This window comes from Zingiber officinale, chromosome 3B (genome assembly GCF_018446385.1).
Source record: "Zingiber officinale cultivar Zhangliang chromosome 3B, Zo_v1.1, whole genome shotgun sequence".
Lineage (NCBI taxonomy): Eukaryota > Viridiplantae > Streptophyta > Magnoliopsida > Zingiberales > Zingiberaceae > Zingiber > Zingiber officinale.
This window is the reverse complement of record NC_055991.1, coordinates 6,942,226-6,962,015: the sequence shown is the minus strand read 5'-3', so window position 1 is coordinate 6,962,015 and position 19,790 is coordinate 6,942,226. Positions and strand designations below refer to the sequence as shown.

The following is a 19,790-nucleotide window of genomic DNA, read 5'->3' as shown; positions in this document are numbered from 1 at the left end:
AGGTCTTTTTGTCCAGCGCGCCCCGTGCGTGTAGAGCTAGTATTAAAACCCTACGTGATCCTACGAATGTCCAAAGGGGCTTCATGTAGGACGCGTAGGCAGGCCTTCACACGCTTGTCCCATTGACGAGAGAGAAAATATAACTACTACCACTACAAAGACCTCACATTTTACGTTACTAAGTTCAGAGATTTAGTTACATATATGGCAATGGACAAAACTGAAGACGCAAGATCCCTAAGTTTCGATATTTACAAATTAACTTATAAAAAAGGCTCACTCCAAGCACATTAACAATTGAACAGAGCCTTTACAGAATAAAAAAAAAAAAAAGGGCTAGAACAATACCTAGGGTTGCCTCCAAACTTTAGAGCTACAATGTCTGCATGACCATCTACTGTACAAGTGAGTCAAAGAGGTGCAGAGCTCGTTCGACGAAGCTGATACCGCGGTTCTGGAAGAGGTGCGGAGAACACCAACTTGTCCAACTCCTGCAACAAATTGAAAATTTGAAAAATGTAAAATCAAATATTTAAGATTGGCGAATGGATGTTATCTTTCCCGTTAATTCTATCAAACTTGCAACAGATATCCACAAGATCCAAGATCCATGCTGATGTTATTCACAACAAATATCTTTGAAGTTTGATGATCTTGTATAGGTGGTATCACAATAAAATTCAGAAGAACATTCAATTTCTTCCATCTCTAGCTAACTGTGCTGCGAATAACAGAATAGCAGATGATGCATACCTGAAGCAATTCATGAATACAAACAACAGTCAAGGACAATAGCCACACATGTGGATGCAGCAAAAAATACAGTATGATTGGATGATAAGGCAGAACATAATGAATAAATTACGGACGTAATTGCCAAATGATGTTGGATAATAATTCTTGACGAAACAACTACATTGTTTCAGAAGCAGACATTGCAAAAACAAAACAAAAAAAAAACACAGGACTTGCTGCAGAATGTTGTTTCCTTAAAAGTTGTGGTCCTGGAGTATATGTCTCTAGTACTTTCTGTATTTTTTTAATGAAAAGTGAAAAGAAAAGAACATGGCCATGGATAAGCTTTTTACAAGGTAGGTAATGAGAAGAAAACCAGAGGTAAACCAATTATAGATGTCTCTTGTGGTCCTCAGGCTATTAGCATTGGGAACCAGTGCTAATAGCAATATTGCAGTGGTTAAAGCTGCCTTTAACCAACATTGAGCCTAAAGCGAAAATCTTAAGTGAGCTGAGCAGAAAGAAGGGCTAAAGCTACCTTTTATTATAAAATTTCAGTGATTAACGGACAGTGGGTTGAGCTTGATTCAGCCTGAACAGATGTTGACTACGATAGTGCGATATAGACTGCTGGCACCAAGCTATCCGCACCAGTAAATTTGATAAAACCATCCATTATTTACAACCATAAATCACAATCAGCAATTACTAAATTCATTCTGATATTTTGGATCACAATGAAATCAACATTTTCACGAACCTTTGATTGATAAGAGTCTGTTAATGTAATTTCTTCATGCCCTCTTTTCTGTTAGTTTATTTTTCACTTGTTTACAATCTCAAATGATCCAATAGACTTGTGGTCTTTGTCTTATATAAAAAAGGATAGTCCGGTGTACAAAGCTCCCGCCAATGTGAAGTCCCGAGGAAAGGTCTATTATGCAGCCTTACCCTCCTTTACCCTGCTTTGCAATAGGTTATTTCCGAGACTCAAATCCGTGACCTCTAGATCACACAGCAACAACTCTACCATTGCTTCAATGCTCCCCTTCGTGATCTGTCTTATATAACTAACAAGATCTACTGCAAGAACATTTAAAACTTAACCCTAGCGATCCAGTAACTCTCCTAACAACAGAAGTGAAATTAACTTCTTAAATGACCTCACTAAAAAAAATCATCAAAAAGACAGATAGGACACCCATAAAAAAACATATATGATCATGAAAAACTTCAGATATCCATACAACCACTGATAACTGATCTTAAGATATTGCAACAAGGAAAGATAACCAACTCAAGATAAATGAGAACAAGTCTACCTTCTGTTTCTTTAACCTCTCATTCTCTTCTTCTAGGCGAGAAACTTTGTTTTCCAGCTCATTGGTGTATGCCTGACATGATACCATAATCGATTTCATACTTAATTCCCAAATTTCACTTGCAATAAAAGATAATGAAGGAAACTACGAAAGATTCAATGATATAATAAGTAGCTATCAACCTGTTTCCTTGCTCTTGAACGTGCTGCAGACTCACGGTTTTTGATCATCCTTTTCTGTCGCCTTTCAGCAAATTTGTCCACCATGTCCTCGGAAGCACCACGTTTCCTACCTGGTGTTTGAGGATCAGAAAACACACCTAGTGTTGGTGAAGCTATATCTACCTGACCCTCAGAGAACACTGCCTCAAACATAGTTCCAGGACTAATTTGATGATGTGGTATGTTTGATATGTAAGTGCCCATAATGCTTTGTTGCCCGTGCATCTGTGTATCCATAGCAGCCATCTGTTGAAATTGCTGCAACCAACCTGTTCCTTGTGTAAAATTCTGTGTTCCCTGCAATGGATCAATATTCCCCACTGGATCTACATCCCCAATCAATTCATGCCCATCTTTGTCAAGTGCACCAACAACCACACCAGCCTTTACTAGAAAATCCTCTAGCGTCATTTCTCCGAGTGTTGGCTGCTTCTCATGACCTAATCTCTGGATCTCAACTTTCTTCTGGTTCTGCTCCTGCTGAATGTCTCTCCACACTTCATCTACTGTCTTTTTGCTCAACTCCCATGGCATGGTCATGCTACCCTGACGACGGAGACCAGAACTGGAGGCATGCCGATCAGCTGGCATATCAACCTCTGCAGCGCATAACTGATTACCCTCACTCGGGAACACAGTCTTGAGGAGGTCATCAAGGTTCATGCTAAGAAGAGGTTCCCCTATGTGGTTCTGGACTTCATTGAGAGTCAAATTATAAAGTGATCCTTGCCTAGACAAGCTCTGTATCTGGGAACGCTGGCAACCATTGCCCCCATCTCTCTCTGTTGCCATTGTATTCCCATTCACTAGATTCTTCAGCAAGAGATATCGGTGACCAAATCCTTAGGCTAAAAACCCACAAGCAAGTACTTGAGCAGTAATAAAACAAAGGAGTAAAGAACTCAGGAACACAGCAAAAGAATTCCAACCCTTCTTATTGCTGCTTTATTATTTTCACTTGAACGAGAAATTCACCTACCTATTCGTCTCAGAATCTGCAAAACCAAAAGACAATACAGATTAGTCCAAAGCTCACAGAAAGGCACCAGTTTCATCAATAAGTTTACATAAAGACAGTAGATGACAAATTATTTGGAAATTAAATCACAAAACAGGTCAAGTACTCTCGCATAAATACCATTAAATAGATTAATGAATAGCTTGCCCCATTAAATTGTACTAATGCCAGAATAGACAATCCAGTTAAGTTTCCTACAGCTGCCTACTGGTCAGCATCATGAAGCACCAGTCCACTCACTATTGTACTCAGTAAATATCATCAACAACTATTGCAGACTTCTTCTCACAATCCCAAGTACAGTGGTGTAAAAGATCAAAAATCTATGCAAATCCTCGAAATTAAAGTTCACAAGAAAACATGCACAAACGTTAATCCTACATTCAGATCGTATGGCAAAGCAGAACATCAATCCTACCGAACTGGCGTCCGGCAAATTGACAACCACCAAATGAAAACATACAAACTCGGAGCATTATCATTGCAGAAGAATGAAAAAAAGGCAAAACCCAACGGTCATTGTTCTGGAGAAACGAACGTCTACGTACATGGAACCCCAAAATCACAAGGTCCAATCAGTATTATCCGGGAAACGAATTCCAGTAACTATAAAGAACACATCAAACCAGATCTAAGCAAATAAACGACCAAATAGTAGTCAGCGAAAAACCTACATCGCGGGTACGAACCTATAAGGCAGTAGACGAGTGGCATGGCCAAACGAAGCAATTTTCCTCGGATCAAAAAATGGGTGCAACGAAGATCGAAAAGCGAATCGAGGAAAGCGAAACAGGCGAGTAGGGATTCGAAAGGGAACGTACCGTCTCCATTTGAAAAGCGAGCAGGGCGAAGGCCACCTTTCACATTGAACTCTCAGAAATCTCCCCGTCGGCTGGCTGTCCCGATACGAATTCAGTGGACAGATCGGAATGGCGATGGCGGAGCGAGAGAGTTGCGAGATCTTCGCGAGAGAGAGAGAGAGAGAGCGAGGGTTGGTTCAGTTGTTCTTGCTGTAGCTTCTATTTCGAAAAAAAAAATTGAAAAGAAAAAGAAAATGAGGGAGAAAATATATTTTGTTCTTCGCTTCGATAAGGACTAAAATAAAATTTAAAAAAATTAAAAAAAAAACACCAAACTCTGAACCATCTACGACCCGAACCGGATCGACGGAGAAATCGAGAAAAATCCTTATTCCAATCAAATACCTTTTTTATTTATTTTATTTTATTTTTGTCTTATTTACTGGGAGAGAAAAAAAATCTAAAAATATATCCAAGCCAATTGGACCGTTTACTTGAAATCAAAATAATATTATTGTCAATAACGTAAAATGATTTAAATTCACTTCCAGCAATTTTAATCAATGTTGTAATTTTAACTCACGTTAGAATGTTTTTAATCAGTATAAAAATAATTTTAACCGATATAATTTTCACTAATATTAAACAGTTTTAATTAAAACTGTTATAATATTATTAAATAAGTTTAATAAAAAATACATTTTAGAATAAATTAAAATAAAACACCTTATCATGTCTCATAGCTTTTTCTTAAACTCTAAATAATAGATAATGAATCAACTATACCAAATATCTTTGAAACTAACCCCTTGAGCTGCCCTATTTATGCACTGTTTGTTTGGAAGAAGGTGAGAAAAAGAGAGAGATGGGTAAAAAGGGAAAGAAAAATTTGAAATCCTATTTGAGAGGAAGCGAGCTACGAAAAGAAAATGTAAGGAAAATTAAGTTTTAACCTTCCTTATCCATGAAATGAAAGAATTTTTTGCACCCCGATTTCGGATGTAAGAAAGGGTAAAGAAAATTAAAAAAAAAAATATTTTAATTTTATCCCTGTTTTATTATATTAATTCTAAAAATTATTATTTTAGGTATTATTTGCGTCACGACGAAAAAAACTATCACCGCTCGACTCGCACCGTCCGATGCTCGCACTTCGTTGACATTGACGTTGACGCCGACTTTGATGTCGACACCGACTTTGACGATGACACTAACTTCAACGTCGACATCGATACCGACACCGACTTTGACACTGACGCCGACTTTGACAAATGAACTATAAATGTTTAAATGCATAAGTTTTAACCAATAAATATCTACAAGATTCTTAACGCGCAAGTCTTTAACAAAATGAGTAATTTTATATATTTAACTTTTATTACCCTTACTATCCTCCTAAATACGATAATACATGTTACGTAAAGAACCTTTCCTCTATCAAATAAGGAGAATATAAATACTTTACTTCCCTCCCTTCTTTTTCTATTAATGAATCTTCAGACACCTCATCCAAACAGAAGGTTATATGAGATGGGAAGAATTAGGGAAAAGGAGAACCTAACTTGGTTGGCATTTTGCGCTGACCTATAGAAGATGAGCAACATAATGAGAGACCCAAAACAATACTTCAATCGGAGGCAAAAGCTAAACCAAATAGAGATGAGTTAGCCAACTCACTTGAGAGCATAATTAGGCAGTATTTGAAGCAAGTTTCACAGTTCAATGACCATCTCGTAATTAAATGAATCGATAATTAGAGGATTCAGTATGGCAATTCAATGCAGTTGGCTCCTGCAAAATATACATCAGCTGCACTTTCAATGTATCGGAAAACATTTTCAGAGTAAAGACTCAAAGAGGTACATGACAATGGTGTTGCTGGCTCAAACAACAGCACATGGTTCTGTCAATGTCAGATTGGCTTATCCTTTCAGCCTTTCTCACCAGTGTCGCTTTCCTCCTATCCGCCTAGCTAACTGTATGTCTTTCACCACTGCAACCAAATACGAGGAAAATCGTAAGGAGAGTTGAAGAGAACCTCAAAGTTTCAATCTAATTGAATAATCATATACTATGATGCTATCACTTTGTAGCTGGTTCGTGTTACCTAAATTAACAAAAGGAACTGAAAATGCTGGCTCTACAAAAAGCATCAAAGTCAATTTTTACAAAGAAGTTTCCCTCTGTGTAAAAGAACTTCAGTAGATTGCGATAATAGTCGGACTTAACAAGTGAAACAACTCTCCCATTTGACAGATTGACGACTTTCTAGGAATGGTATGAGAGTAAGCTGGTCTTGTGATTGTTGGAGGTGCTATGAATTAAGAGTACATGCCACCACTAGGACCTTAAGATAGAAGATTGGAGCATGAAAAGTAATGGCCTACCGGGGGATTTATATGGCTTAGGTGCATGAAACTACTGAAAAAATAGGTTTATCTATTTTAAGGTGAACATAATAAGTTATCGAATCTTATTTAGACTATATGGTTTGTAAAATTATTAAAAGGCTGAACACAGGTTGTCAAACATCCATTCTCATATTAATTTCCCCATTTGTATTTAGCCACCAAATTTATATGGGATCTGGTTTGAGGTGTTAGTATATAAAACAAATTGCAATCCTTTCCATGAAGGAACCTTCAAATTTTTCTAGAGATTAGCAACCAAGAGATCCCATGAATTCAATCATACAAAATCACAATTACCATTATGGAGTTGAAAAGAGTAACTAAAGCCTAGATCAGCTACTGGCAATATAACTTAAAATATTAACAAATTGCTTGGAGAATAGCAATGATGAATTCTAGAGAAAAAAAAACAGGCAAGTCCAAATGGACTTACCCCTACTATGTTCCTTGTGTTTGAAAAAACAACAGAACTAATTTAAGAAAAGGCCAACTGGTTGGATGATATAAAAATCATTCGGATCTTCTGGGTTTGCAAAACAATCAAACTAGTTTAAAGAAACATCCTGCTAGGATGATATATAAATTCATTTATAAAAAAAGTTACAATTTTCATTTCTATAAATAAACAATCATGGTGTGAAAAGTGGCCTAGGCAGCTGATATGTTTATTTGAGATCCCACTTCACCTATAGGGTATACAATCCTTGTACAGGAGCGATGTGGGATAGGCAGCCAACCTAGGCGACAACTTTGGTTCACTAGTGAAAATGTGTTTCAATGATGGGGAAAATGCCCAACAGTTGGAAGGATAATTCTTTGTTGTGATGAAATTAAACATTTTTTCTTTCCCGACACCACCATACTCAACATTGACGACCACCACAATGCTGAAACTACACTCACAGATGCACTATCACTGTGGCAACTCCACATGCACTGACACTCGTTCAATGTAGTATGCATGATGCTCTACACATGCAGAGACTCCTCCATTATTGGCTACATGCAATACCTCCACACAAGTCCTCTAGTCCCAAATGCAAACAAACCAACCACCAGAGCATCAGGCCAACCTCCTATTGACTCTACACCAAGTTTTGCCCACTGCAGTAGCAGATGCCTAATGACCACCTACATCCTCTCTTTAATATCTTGTAGTTAACTTCATCTTATCTACTGAAAATGAGATGAAAAGGTCTAAAATACACGCTAATATGACTTACTAAGAGTAACACGCTTTGCATGTATTGAGCATAGATATGCATCCTCAAACATTGCTTGCAAGTGGCATTCTGCTGCCTACAAAAACTTCAATGACAAGTAAGCAAAGCATATATCATAGAGAAAGTTTTTATAACAATTTAATAAAATTAACTTTTCAAATGGTGAAATAAGAAAACAAAGGACTGTAGTTGCATAATAAATGGTCGCATATATTTGCTCATGTCTTTGTTTGGGAAAAATGTCTAAGCTAAAATAAAAATAAATAATTATTTATGCCAAGGACAATTGATCTCTCTAAACATGACAAAATTAAGCTATATTATCTCAAATGTATATATTTTCGTGTGAAACTGCTATCGGACACATTTTCAAAATGTTTTGTCCCAAAAGAATGTAGATATTACCTTAAATTTACAATGCAAATGTGAAAGAACTGGAAACTGAAATACATTATCTAACTAGCAAATAAGGTAAGATAAAAATAGAGCCTCTAATTATTTTTTAAAAAAAATGAAACTAGCAATAGATAATATAAACCAACAGGGGTTTGAATGTGGCTTAAAGAACAAGTCCAAGCAAAAATCAAAGAATATAAGGTGCTAAATCACTCATGGTTAGCTAAATCTGGTACATTTGGCACCCATTAGATGACACTTCATGAGAAAAGAAAACAGAGAGTGAATAATACCATAACGAAATAAGAAGTATCACTTCAAGAATAGAATGAGTTCATCACAATGTTCCACATAATAAGCAATAAGAGTACACTGCAATTTCCCTAACTATCCTATTAGGTTACGGTAACTCCAATTGGATGGTAATCAATTCAAATGCATGTTTGTTAACCCAGGCTTCAGCCAAGTACAAGTAGGTTCAGTTCAGAGTAATATACATGGAAAATTTTGTATGCCTTGTTTGATTAAGTTATTCGACAGATCACGAAGTAAATGCAAATTTGAGGAGGAGCTTCATGCACTGAGCTGCTTTTTTTTTTAAAAAAAAACTATCAATCAATTAACGCAAAAATATCAACAAAATTTGACTAAATATATTAGGACAAATAAGAAGCAAATCCACATTTATAATAATTAATTATCTAACAATCAGTTCAAGCAAAAATATTTACAAAAGATGACCAAATATCTCAGGACAAATTAGATGAAACAAGTGAAAAATCTAAAGCACATACCTCTTGAAGCGCAAGCAAAGCATCAGGGGTCCACCGAGTTACTTCCCTACTATAAAAACCAGTGATCTCCCTAATCTATATACAACAACAGACATCATGAGAAGCAAATCTCAACAGCCTTATTGAACCTGAATCACAAATACTCAAAAGAACAGCTAATAACTATCGCCTAGATACATTATGATGACACTCACAAGTCTGGCAAATGGAGCAAAAGGAATCAGCAGCTTCGTCAACTTCTGAAGCCTCCTAATCTCACGTAAGGCTACTACTCCAGGCCTAGATCGGCGACTCCGCTTTTCAGTCTGCCTCTGCGTTCCTAACTCCATTCATATTTAATGAAAAGTATTCCGTTTTCAGGGTGAACGCCGAAGGAAAACAAAATGGATAACTCTCACATCTAATTAAGCACACGATGCAGGAAAAGTGAAAACCTTGATGCGCATCCTCCGAACTGGCCCCGGTGTCACTCTGTGGGTGCAAAATCCACAAACCTAGTCAGTGAAAGAAACGCTAAAAACAGAAAAAGAACGAAAGAGAAGTCAGAAGCACACAGGAACGGTACGAGACGGGGTCGCGGCCGAGGTAGCTTTAGTTATGAACAGCAAGAGCAAGCGACGAGAGATGTGAGAAGGTAAACGAAGTCAGCGAAAAGACAGAAGAAATGGTGAACTGGAAGACCTGCTGCTTTCCGCCGGGCACTGGGAGACCCGGTGAACTGGAAGCGCTTCCGATGGGGGCGAGAGAGGCCTCTTTTTGCGGTGTGCTTCGTCCTCGCCATGGCGAGAAGGGACTCGTGAGGGAAGAAGGCGAAAGGAGACAGAAAAGGGCTTTGGTCCTTCTTGGCGAAGTTCGGCCATTCAGATTACGAATCGTAAAGCAGATGAAGCAACGATGGACCGTCCAGATTTCCTGCGCGTACGTTGGGGGTTTAATGCCGCTTAGATTTCAAAAATAGGCCTAATTGGAAATTCTCATTGCCTAAATTTCACCTACTTTTTTCAAAATACTCTTCTGAATTTTAAAATTATCGACATAACCCACAAATTTGACTGTTATTGTATATTAAACGCCTAAGTAGAATGTGAAAAGTTTTTTAGGCATAGAAATATAAGTAATATATTATTTTAAAAATATGTTATATGTAAAAGGGGCGTTCTTTTCCATTTCTATCTTAATATTTTATAATAAAAAATCTAAAATATGCTTTTATTATGTAAAAATAAAATCCTGTGAAGAAATAAGATAGAGAAATAGCTAAATAAACTGACAGAAAATGGAAGAAATTTATAGAAAAACTCTTTTGGTAGAAGGAAATGACAACTTTGATTTTCATCATTTTCTTTAAAGAAAGTAAAATTGAAATATTAATAAAAAATTTAAAAATAATTTTTTTACTCAAGCTCCATCGTAAATAAATAGGATCCTTCCCTTTTCTATTCTTACTAAAGGAAACAGAAAAATATAGAAGAACCATACAAATCTTTCTCACCTTGGATTTGCTCCTAATTCCTTCACAAAAGGCAACTATTAAGCATAATTTCAATGAACCTTTAAAGTTATGTATCACTTCACAACCATATTTACCAAAAACATGCTAACAATAATGTGCGACCGATGGATCGAATTTTTATAACAGTGCTGTTGTTGGTCGTTAGAGAATTTACTCTAACTCAGCAAAATTGCAGAACTATAGTCTGGATACATAAAACATTCTTCTCAAGGTCGAAACTTGTTCTACAACATCTAGATAAATGCACAAATATATGTATCAGAAGTTACTGATCATGAGTCCTGGAACCAATGATCCTGCAAGCATACTTCCCCCATGATGAAATTAGCTGAAAAAATCGAAGACTGTTTTCTATTGGCTCATCCTTTGAAGTTCAGTAATGATCACTGTGACCAAGGTCACTAATCCAGAGCTTGCGCAGCCAAAATTTACAAAGAACTGAGCTTTCAGACATCAAATATCAGTATGAAACACTCTCATGGACAAAATCTCTATTTGTTCTTTCCTATTCTATCTTGCCCTGTAACCCCATCGTCTTCAACTTCAACTAGTCTTCCGCGAAACCATCTCTTCTTAGATTTCACAGGAAATGTGCTGGTAGGTAGACTAGTTTCCACTCCTGGTGCTTCACTATCCCCTTTTGAAGGATCTGCTTCATATTTTTTTGACCTACTGATAAATGAGCCGTTGCTGTTTTCTACTCCCTTGGCCACACTTTCAGTGTCCAAAGTCAAACCAACATTCATGTATTCTGTGCTTTGGGTTGCCATTGACGGTGTCCAACCATTCACTGCAGTTTCCGATGATAACTTGTTGAAATTCATATATTTTGGGCGAGTTTCAGTGGAGATTGGATGATGGAAACCATTTACAAGCCTTTGATCTAATTTTTCAGTGTTCGGTAGCCATGAACTGGACTGGAAATGATTTAATTTTCCACTGGAGTCTAAAGATTTTTCATCTCTAAACTCCTGCATTGTCGATGTTCCAGCCTCTATGATCTCAATGGATCGTCTTGCCTCGGCAATGAGCATTCTGGTTTCCATAAGTGAAGCCTGTGCAAGTGAACTCTTCGGCGCAGCCATCTCAAGGGTTTTTGCAACCTTCTCAGCTTCAGCAATTAGCAGCCTGAAGACCAAAAATGTAGATGGTTAACATAAGTAATGAAGCCAATTCAGAGTTAAAACTAAGTGATTTACTCGAACTTCAATAAATTGAATATTTAGACTGCACGTATCACTGGAATTGAAATGGTAGCTTAATTGAGTTAGAAGTCGACATCAACTTACTTTGCCTTTTCAGTGGCATCTTTTGCTTCCTTTGCTGTTCGCTGCTCCTTTATTTTCTTTAGAATTTTGAATTTATAACTTGCCATAGGGTCTTTGTATGAAGGAGTGGAGTTCTTTCTTGTCTTTGACCCTACTTGCTTAGGGCTTCTGTTCACTTTTGTGATGCTATTGGATTTTGTGGTTTTCTTTGGCACTGTGTCACTCGTACGAGGTGTGCTACTAGGTTTTCTTTGACTTCTTTCTCTTGGATTAGACGTGGAATGATACTTGTTCAACGCACTGCAAACTCGAGCTCGATATTCCTTGAATAGAAAAAAAAAAGATAGTACCTTTAAGTTCTCATAGAGCAAAGAAGAAGAATAGAATGGAAAAAACAAATTTTGCTACTACCCATGAAACTATTGCAACAAGATGTTTCTGAAGGACAAATTGTATCAATAAGGGAACAAACAAAAAGCTAAAACAGGCAATAAAATATATTTTTAAAATGAATTTTATTGCATGACATCCTCTGAAGAGAAACCAGTTTATATACACCCGAGGAAAGCCTCGACTTACTTGATCAGTCCATTTGGCCAAGATTGCTTCTGAAATCTTTCTACGCTGCTCAAGCGATTTTGGTGCTCGACTGTTCCCTTTGGGTTTAGGCATTTGTTTCCTCTTCTCGATGCTCTCCAACCACTCCTGCTTTAGTTGTCTTTCCTGCGTATTAAATGAATCCCATTGCAGCTTGTATTCACCAGCAGAACCCTTTCTAGCAGATTCAGCTATAATGTTCTTCCATTCAAAAAAACAACCATCCTGCACCGACAGCCTTTGTCGTCTTCTACGCCAACCCTCACGCACTCCTGCACCAATTTTTGCTCTCGTTTCCTCACTAAAAAAATACAAAAAAAGGGGGAAAAAGTACTGAGAACAATTTTAAGATACTACAAACTTGGTGAATTTTGCTTAGCAATGAAACTTTTGCATACGAATTATGCCACTGAATTTGACTTGTAAATCTTTAGGTTTTCCGAGGAAAAGACAAATAAAACATAGATATGGAATCCATGGATCTTTCATAAAAGAAAACTTAGGGCATAGAATCCAACAAACCTTTGAGCATGCCCCAAAGTTGTTAATTTCATTTTAACCTGCACCCCAATCAAGATACACATGAGATGATGATGAATTCAGAATCATCTAATTGCATGCTTTGCCTACAATAGAAATAAAGCAATAAACTAAACATTCCAGAAGCAAAAAAAGGTTTGATTCTAGAATCTCTGGAATCTGTCAAGTCATTGAAGAAAGACGGAAAAAAGAAGTTATCAATGACTCCAGATAGCTCAGATATGAAATGGAAGGATTTTATGAATCTTCAAGGCGAGTTTGTCAAAAGAATGAAAAACAGATCTAGCAAGCTGATCCACTTTCAGTAGAATGGAAAATTCAATAAATAGTTAGAGAGAAACAATAAACTTAACAGGATATGCACAATTAACTGAGAACTGACTTTTTCCTAAATATGTGGATTCTGAATTCATCGGGTTGCCATTTACTAAATAGATGATAAATCTGATTAGATTTTCTAACTGTTTGAGAATACTTTTGCATCATTCCTAGTTCTTACATGACGTCACCTTTGGGTTCTGCATTGCTAATTTGGTCCCCTCTCGGATGCGCCGAAGTGTTTCTGAAAGGATGTTTATGAATATGAAGATGATGAGAAAGATGAATTTCATAAAACATGCAAAGTAAGGTCAGTGAACTTCAGTACTGTACCTGCACTGTGTTTTTTTCCTTTGTTCCATGGGACATTCCCCTTATTTGCTTTAGAAATCCTTGCCCTTCTCAATCTTTCTCTCTCATCAATTTCATCCTCATCATTTGTTAATTCAACTTGAACCTCTTGAACATCCGAGTCGGAAACAAGTAATATCTTAGCATCACAGTCAGAAGGAATAAGACATCGTGGGCTGGTAGTAGCAACTGCCGTCATGAAACTCCTACGTATATCATCAAGAGAAAGGCTTTGAAGGATCTGTCTTTTGGCATGTTGATTGTTCCACTTCATAACGAACTTTCTCCCCTTAAGGGATGAAATTCCAAGTGCATCTCCCTGATTTTTGAAGAAAGTTTGTGAAGCAAAATAATCTGTAGACAAATACCAGATGAGAAAAGGGTGAGCTTTCGTGAACTGTGATTTACTACTTCTATATCAATCTAATTGCAAGACAAACAAAGTATAGAAAGCTAGATAAGTAGAATATGACATCTACCGTAGTATAGAAAAGCACAAATATCATGAACCCGTCAAGACAGGATACCGTTAATCAAACTCGAATCAGTGTGGAAAAGATTCCTTCCAGAAGATAAAAGATATAAATGTTGAGTCTACAATTCTAAGAAGTTGCTAGAGTCACAAAGCCAGGTTTACCTGTTCGCACACTCCTCGATTCCTCTAAGATAGCTTTATCTTCATTCTCAAATGACCAATAAAGAGCAAGTGCAAATGAATCAGGCGTGCTCACCTATAAAAATATGATGACAAGTATCAGTAATTGCTTAGCTGAAGATAAAAAAATTCTCCTGAAATTCTCACATATGAAAAAAAAAGAAAAAAAGGATACCGATCATTAGTAATGGGAGTGAAATCAAAATTTGCAGCCTTTTCAATTATATCTCAATATATTAAAGGAAACTAAAGCTGGTACTCAGGTGCAAAAGAGTGTAAGCATATAAACAGGTAATCGATCTACCAATTTTGATAAACAAGAAGATGGTGATTGACAAGCAGTTATCTTTTGAGAAAAGGATAAGAAAATAATATCTTCAGAGTTTCTAGCGAAAAGATGACGACTGACTATGAAGCTTAGTAGAGTAATTGCACAAGTATGTTATGAATGCAGAATTAACTATGAGCCTGAAATATGTGTGACACAAGTTCGAAGATACAAGGGAAAGCTGAAATTGTCTCAGAGATTTCGTAAGATACCAAACATTAGCTAATTATCAAATACCAACCTGAAGCTTAGGTTTATCTGAGAAGAAGCCAGCGACCAACGTCACGGCTGCAGAACCCATCAGCAGAAGAGAAAGAACGAAGTTATCGCGGCCATTTTCAAGTTGAGTAGAACTGATGTGAAAAGAGGAGAGCACCGTGTGACACCAAGAAGAATAGGAGAGATGGCATGGGAAGGAGGATACGGCGGACAAAAGGGCGGCGCAGGGACTGGCAGCAATCAAAAAGACACCCAAGAAGACGGCAACCAGCGGCGGACCACTGGGAGCACTGAAGGCTTCAAGAAGCGAACTCAAGGAGGAAACGCCGCCGCCAGATTTTGGTTTTTGCCGCTGTATTTCCTCGCCCTCTGCCACCCCATCGGAAGAGGAAGAACACGACGAAACTATACCAAGATTATCTTGGGCCGGAGGGGGGAAGAACCGACATTTCGGGAGGCGATTGCAACTGAGGAACAAAGGGTTCCATCTCAGAGCAGAAGAAGGCGGCGCGGCCTTAGGTTTGGCTCGCTGGCGGAGGTCGTAGATTGCTGGAGGCAGGAGGAACAAAGTTGCGGTGGAAGAAGCCATACGAATCCGACTTGTTTCGAAGTAGAAACAAACTACCACCTGCAACTTTACAAAGATGACGAAGCAAAGAGAGAAAGAGAGAGAGAAAGAGAGAGAGGTGGAGGAGGAGGAGGAGGAGGATGCGGTGGCTCACGGCGGAGGGAGGCTTATCTAGCGCCGCACTGAGTGCCCATAAAAAAAAGTTCCAGTAAATTTCACTTTACTCTCTACATTTCAGTATTTTCGAAATGCCCCTACTTTTAATACTGAGTGTAGTCAAACATGCCCTTTCGGTTTTAGCCGGCACAATGTCTAAGGTCGAACCGCTCCACGCTCACTTGAATCGAACCACAAAATTACCAAATGACTTTTTGCCCGCTCAACAAGTAAAGTGTTAAATTTTAAATAGATAAATATTTAAAAATTTGACTTTTGAGTGTAAATAAACTGTAATCTAAATTTAATATGAATTTAAAATCATTTACATTGAAGCACCCACATTTGAATTATTTAATAAAAAATAAACTAAACTATTATAAATATATATATATATATATATTTTTTTTTTTTAATTGACACAATGTGTCCGTTTCTTAGATCAACTAAGTTTGGATAGATTTGTCCATCCTCTATAAAGTTTCCCACTAATTAACAGTATAGATAACTAATATTCTTATGCTCACTTATTATTAGAGAGAAAATCTTTTATAATATACTACATTTGATATTCGAACAATCCTTTATTCGTGGAAGGGTCTAATCATTGCCCGAGCAAATAAACTACGACAATTTATCAAAAGGAAAAGGAGCACCTAACTTTTTGATTTAACCAAAAGGTGTATTACACTTTGATAAATACGAAAGGGTGCACTAATATTTTACCCCTCATGATAATTATATCTACATGCAACCTCTCCCTCCACTCATATAAAGTAATCAAATCTCTTTTTATATTTTCTCTCGCCTATTAAATTTTATTCACTATAAATTAATTTTTTTCAAAATATCTAGACCACTATTAGTGAAGTCAAAAATAATAATGAAGAATATATTTGACTCCTTATAATTTTAGAAATCTACATGACCTGAAATAGTTGTAATCTGAGATCCCTATGTCGAAACTCACTTATCAACCTAGGGACCTCAGATGACAATCATTTCAGGTCCTGTGAATTTCTAAAATTATAAGATGTCAAAATATACTCTTCATTACTATTTTTGACATTCCTAGTGGTGGTTCAAAGGTTTTGAAAAAAAATAAATTCTCTTTTTATTTTTTTATTTTTTTCTCAGACAAGTTATGGGAGATCAAAGTCACACTGAGCCTAATATAAGGAGATATCAGGCCTAACAGAAAGGGAAAAAAAATATTTTTTTAAAACCTCTGGACCTGCCCTAGGAGAGTCAAAAATAGTAATGGAAAATATATTTAGACACCTTGTACTTTTAGAAATCTAGAAGACCTAAAATGGTTACAATCTGAGTATTTAGGTCGATTAGTGAATTTTGACCGAAACTCACTTATCAACCTAGAGACTGTTAGAACCCCAAGGTGTTTTGATGTGATCAAACAAGTCAAGTTAGGTTCTGCGTTGTCTAACCATTGTGTCTAAGTGTGCAGGAGCTTAGGAACACAAGAAGTCGAGCAGAAGACGCGGCTAACGAGAATGACGGTACGGGGAGAGAGCCGACAGGCTCGGTGCGTCCGAGGGACGAGGTGACCGCGGAAGAGTACACCGGTGGACGAGAAGAACGTGCGCGACGTTCGAGGGACGAGAAACCGGGAAGGAAGGCTGCTCGAGGAAAAGGTCAGAACTTGGGTTCGGGTGAGCCCTATTCCGGATGACTGAGATCACCCAAGCTAGCGGAGCCGGACCGAACAAGACCCGGACCGAGACGAGCTGAACCAGAGACGAAAAAGTCAACATTGTTGACTTTGGGCTCCGGGGCGCCCGGAGCCCTCCGGGGCGCCCGGAACCCTTCTATGCGCCCAAACCTGGATTTTGACCAGGATCGCGTCAAACACGATCTGATCGTTGGGGGATAAAATTTTATCACCCCCAGGGCGCCCGGAACCCATTCGGGGCGCCCCGACCAGTGCTATAAATATAGCATTGGTTTGCACATATCATTCAACTCACTTGTAATTCAATTCTTTCTGTGCTTTCTATTCTTTTATACTGTCAACGTTGTAAGAGGCTACTCCGCCCAGAGGAGAATCAAATAGTGCGTCATCTTTGCCTTGGATTAGCAATCATCTGATTGCAAACCAAGTAAACCCTCTTGTGTCTGATCTTTTAATTTAGTCTCTTCTTTTTTTTTTTTTACAAGTGGCTGTTAATTAGTTGAATATCCGAGAAATATTTTGTGTTTAATTTTTGTAGGGCAATTCACCCCTCCCCTCTTGCTGACCTCCAAAGGGACCAACAAATGGTATCAGAGCAAGGCGCTTCAGGAGGACTAATCACTGATCGAAGCAACAAGATGGCCTGACCAAGCATCGTTCCATCAAAATTCGAGGGGGACTTCGCAGACTGGAAGCGACGTATGGAGGTATTCCTAAGAACTGATTTTGAAATTCGGTCTATTATGAAGTATGGTTTTGTAACTCTGATGAATCAAGACGGAGAAGAAAAAGAAGAAAGTCACTGGACAAAGAATGAGCAAAATGAGTCTGTAGCAAACAGCCGTGCGGAATATCACCTACTGAGTGTGTTGTCGCCTCAAGAGGTTAACCGCATCGGAAGCTATTCATCCGCTAAAGAACTCTGGGAGAAGTTCCTGGAACTCCACGAAGGCACGTCCGAAGCAAAGCTCGCTAGAAGAGACATCCTCCGGAACAAGAAGTTCCTGGAACTCCACGAAGGCACGTCCGAAGCAAAGCTCGCTAGAAGAGATATCCTCCGGAACAAGCTGATGAACATACGTCTGGAAAAAGGTGAGAAGGTAGTCAATTTACACGCGAAGGTAAAAGAACTAGTTACTGGTCTCGAGAACCTCGGAGAAACGGTTACAAATCAGGACACAATATGCTACGCACTCAATGCGTTTCCCAGAACTTCAGAATGGACATCAATCGTCGACGCCTACTACATTTCGAAAGACCTGGAGGTAAGTAGTTTGGAAGAACTGTTCTCCACTCTTGAATTGCATGAAACCAGGTGTGTAGGAACAAAGGAATCAACCCAGATGATTGTGCTAAACGCAACCAAAAGGGATGAACCCGAGTCAGACTCAGAGGATGATCAAGAAGCGTTCATGGTAAAAAACTTTAAAAAGTTTTTTAGAGCTAATAAATTTAAAGAAATGCAGAATAAAAAGAATCCAAGAAATAGAAGAAGGATGTGTTGCTACCAGTGTCAAAAGGAATGACACCTAAAAGAAGACTGCCCAGAACTAAAGAAGGACAAAGGCAAAATTCCCAAGAAGCACAAGAACCTAAAAGCTACTTGGGACGACATTTCTTCATTTGAGTCTGAGATTCAAGAATATGCCGGGATAACACTGATGGCAAGCTACGAAGGACAGAGTCCATCAAAATCCAGCATTGATGAAGGGGGAGCGACCTCAGATGGTAGTAGCGAAGCAGGGGGAGATTCAGCCTTCAAGTCTGATATGGTAAGTGAGGTATGCCTCTTACCCCCTGATGAACTTTACTTTGGTATTAAAGCAATGGCAAAATCCATATATAAATTAGAAAATAAAAATACCAAATTAGAAAATAAAATTTTAGAAACAAATTTTTTTTTGGCAAAATCATGTCTTATAGAGGATTTTGAAAAATTGAAAATTGAAAATGAAAAACTAAAAGAAGAAATAAAAAGATTGAAAAAATCTAATGGTCCAAATATTTCTACTTTTAGAAATTATAGAGGTTTAAATTGGTATTATAGATTTCATCAAAGTCAAATTAGAAATATATCAAAAATCTATATACCTAGGAAATACTTGGTTAATCCTGTAGGTAGGAACCTCTACTGGGTTCCAAAAACCTGTTTAATTTAAAATTAAAATTAGACTTAGCATTTTCAGCAAGAAAATTAAACAACTAATTTCATTATAAAGCTTTGTCTAAGAAAGTGGTTGTTGCTCCAATAACCAAGAATGCCTAGTGCCTCGCCACAACCTGGAAGCCAAGTATCGAAATGAAAAGTTTAATTGACTAACTGAAAAAGCGTTAATTTAAATTACTTAATGCTTTAAAAGAGTTATTCAATTTGTGTTAGAAAATATTTAATTTTTTTTTGAATTAGAAATTTTTTATGAAAGTTATCTTAGAATTTGTTTTAAAAAATTGTCTTAGGATTTTTTTTTAAATTGACTTAGAATTGTTTCTTATGAATATTAACTTAGAAATTTTTTTTCTAAAAATTAGAAATTTTTTTTTTGGAAATGTTGAAATAAGTTTCAAACTTAAAAAATGTTTTTATCACTTATGACTGTTTTTCTCTGGAAAATGTTTTACTTAAATTTTTCTCGAAAGAAAAATTCTGAAGAGTGTCTTTACTTAGAA

The 19,790-nt window shown here is 37.4% G+C and overlaps 3 protein-coding genes across 7 annotated transcripts in view; all 3 read right to left on the bottom strand.

Moving 5' to 3' along the window:
• The window catches only part of LOC122055714, a 28,286-nt gene extending 12,837 nt beyond the window's left edge, over positions 1-15,449 (bottom strand). The window contains exons 1-8 of one of the 2 annotated variants that reach the window (XM_042617280.1): positions 14,732-15,449; positions 14,145-14,238; positions 13,490-13,861; positions 13,348-13,400; positions 12,821-12,858; positions 12,281-12,599; positions 11,723-12,024; positions 10,461-11,561 (exon numbers count right to left, since the gene is read on the bottom strand). In XM_042617280.1, coding sequence (XP_042473214.1) covers positions 10,925-11,561; positions 11,723-12,024; positions 12,281-12,599; positions 12,821-12,858; positions 13,348-13,400; positions 13,490-13,861; positions 14,145-14,238; positions 14,732-15,298 — 2,382 coding nt within the window. In that variant the 5' untranslated portion in view covers positions 15,299-15,449 and the 3' untranslated portion in view covers positions 10,461-10,924. Of the gene's footprint in view, positions 1-10,460; positions 11,562-11,722; positions 12,025-12,280; positions 12,600-12,820; positions 12,859-13,347; positions 13,401-13,489; positions 13,862-14,144; positions 14,239-14,731 lie in introns of those variants that run through there. The other variant, XM_042617281.1, reaches the window with a different exon arrangement.
• Positions 154-4,332, bottom strand: LOC122055719 (ABSCISIC ACID-INSENSITIVE 5-like protein 2). 3 transcript variants are annotated; one of them, XM_042617287.1, is made up of 5 exons: positions 4,118-4,332; positions 3,208-3,273; positions 2,240-3,126; positions 2,058-2,129; positions 154-491 (listed from the first exon to the last, which is right to left on the bottom strand). In XM_042617287.1, the coding sequence occupies exons 3-5, from the start codon at positions 3,068-3,070 to the stop codon at positions 411-413; spliced, it is 984 nt and encodes a 327-aa protein (XP_042473221.1). In that variant the 5' UTR covers positions 3,071-3,126; positions 3,208-3,273; positions 4,118-4,332; the 3' UTR covers positions 154-410. The 3 variants fall into 3 exon arrangements, with proteins under 3 accessions (XP_042473221.1, XP_042473222.1, XP_042473223.1); XM_042617288.1 differs by having other exon boundaries at positions 3,258-3,273; positions 4,118-4,331; XM_042617289.1 differs by having other exon boundaries at positions 154-753; positions 2,240-3,273; positions 4,118-4,331.
• On the bottom strand, positions 5,834-9,769 carry LOC122055721 (histone H3.3b-like). Of its 2 annotated transcripts, XR_006132915.1 has the most exons (8): positions 9,602-9,769; positions 9,475-9,509; positions 9,355-9,391; positions 9,115-9,239; positions 8,921-8,995; positions 7,731-7,806; positions 5,960-6,089; positions 5,834-5,887 (listed from the first exon to the last, which is right to left on the bottom strand). XR_006132915.1 is itself a non-coding variant. In XM_042617294.1 (7 exons), exons 1-7 carry the CDS (start codon positions 9,699-9,701, stop codon positions 6,037-6,039), a joined length of 501 nt encoding a protein of 166 aa, XP_042473228.1. In that variant the 5' UTR covers positions 9,702-9,768; the 3' UTR covers positions 5,834-6,036. The 2 variants fall into 2 exon arrangements, 1 of the variants encoding a protein (XP_042473228.1); XM_042617294.1 differs by having other exon boundaries at positions 5,834-6,089; positions 9,602-9,768.
• Positions 15,450-19,790: the final 4,341 nt, after the last annotated feature.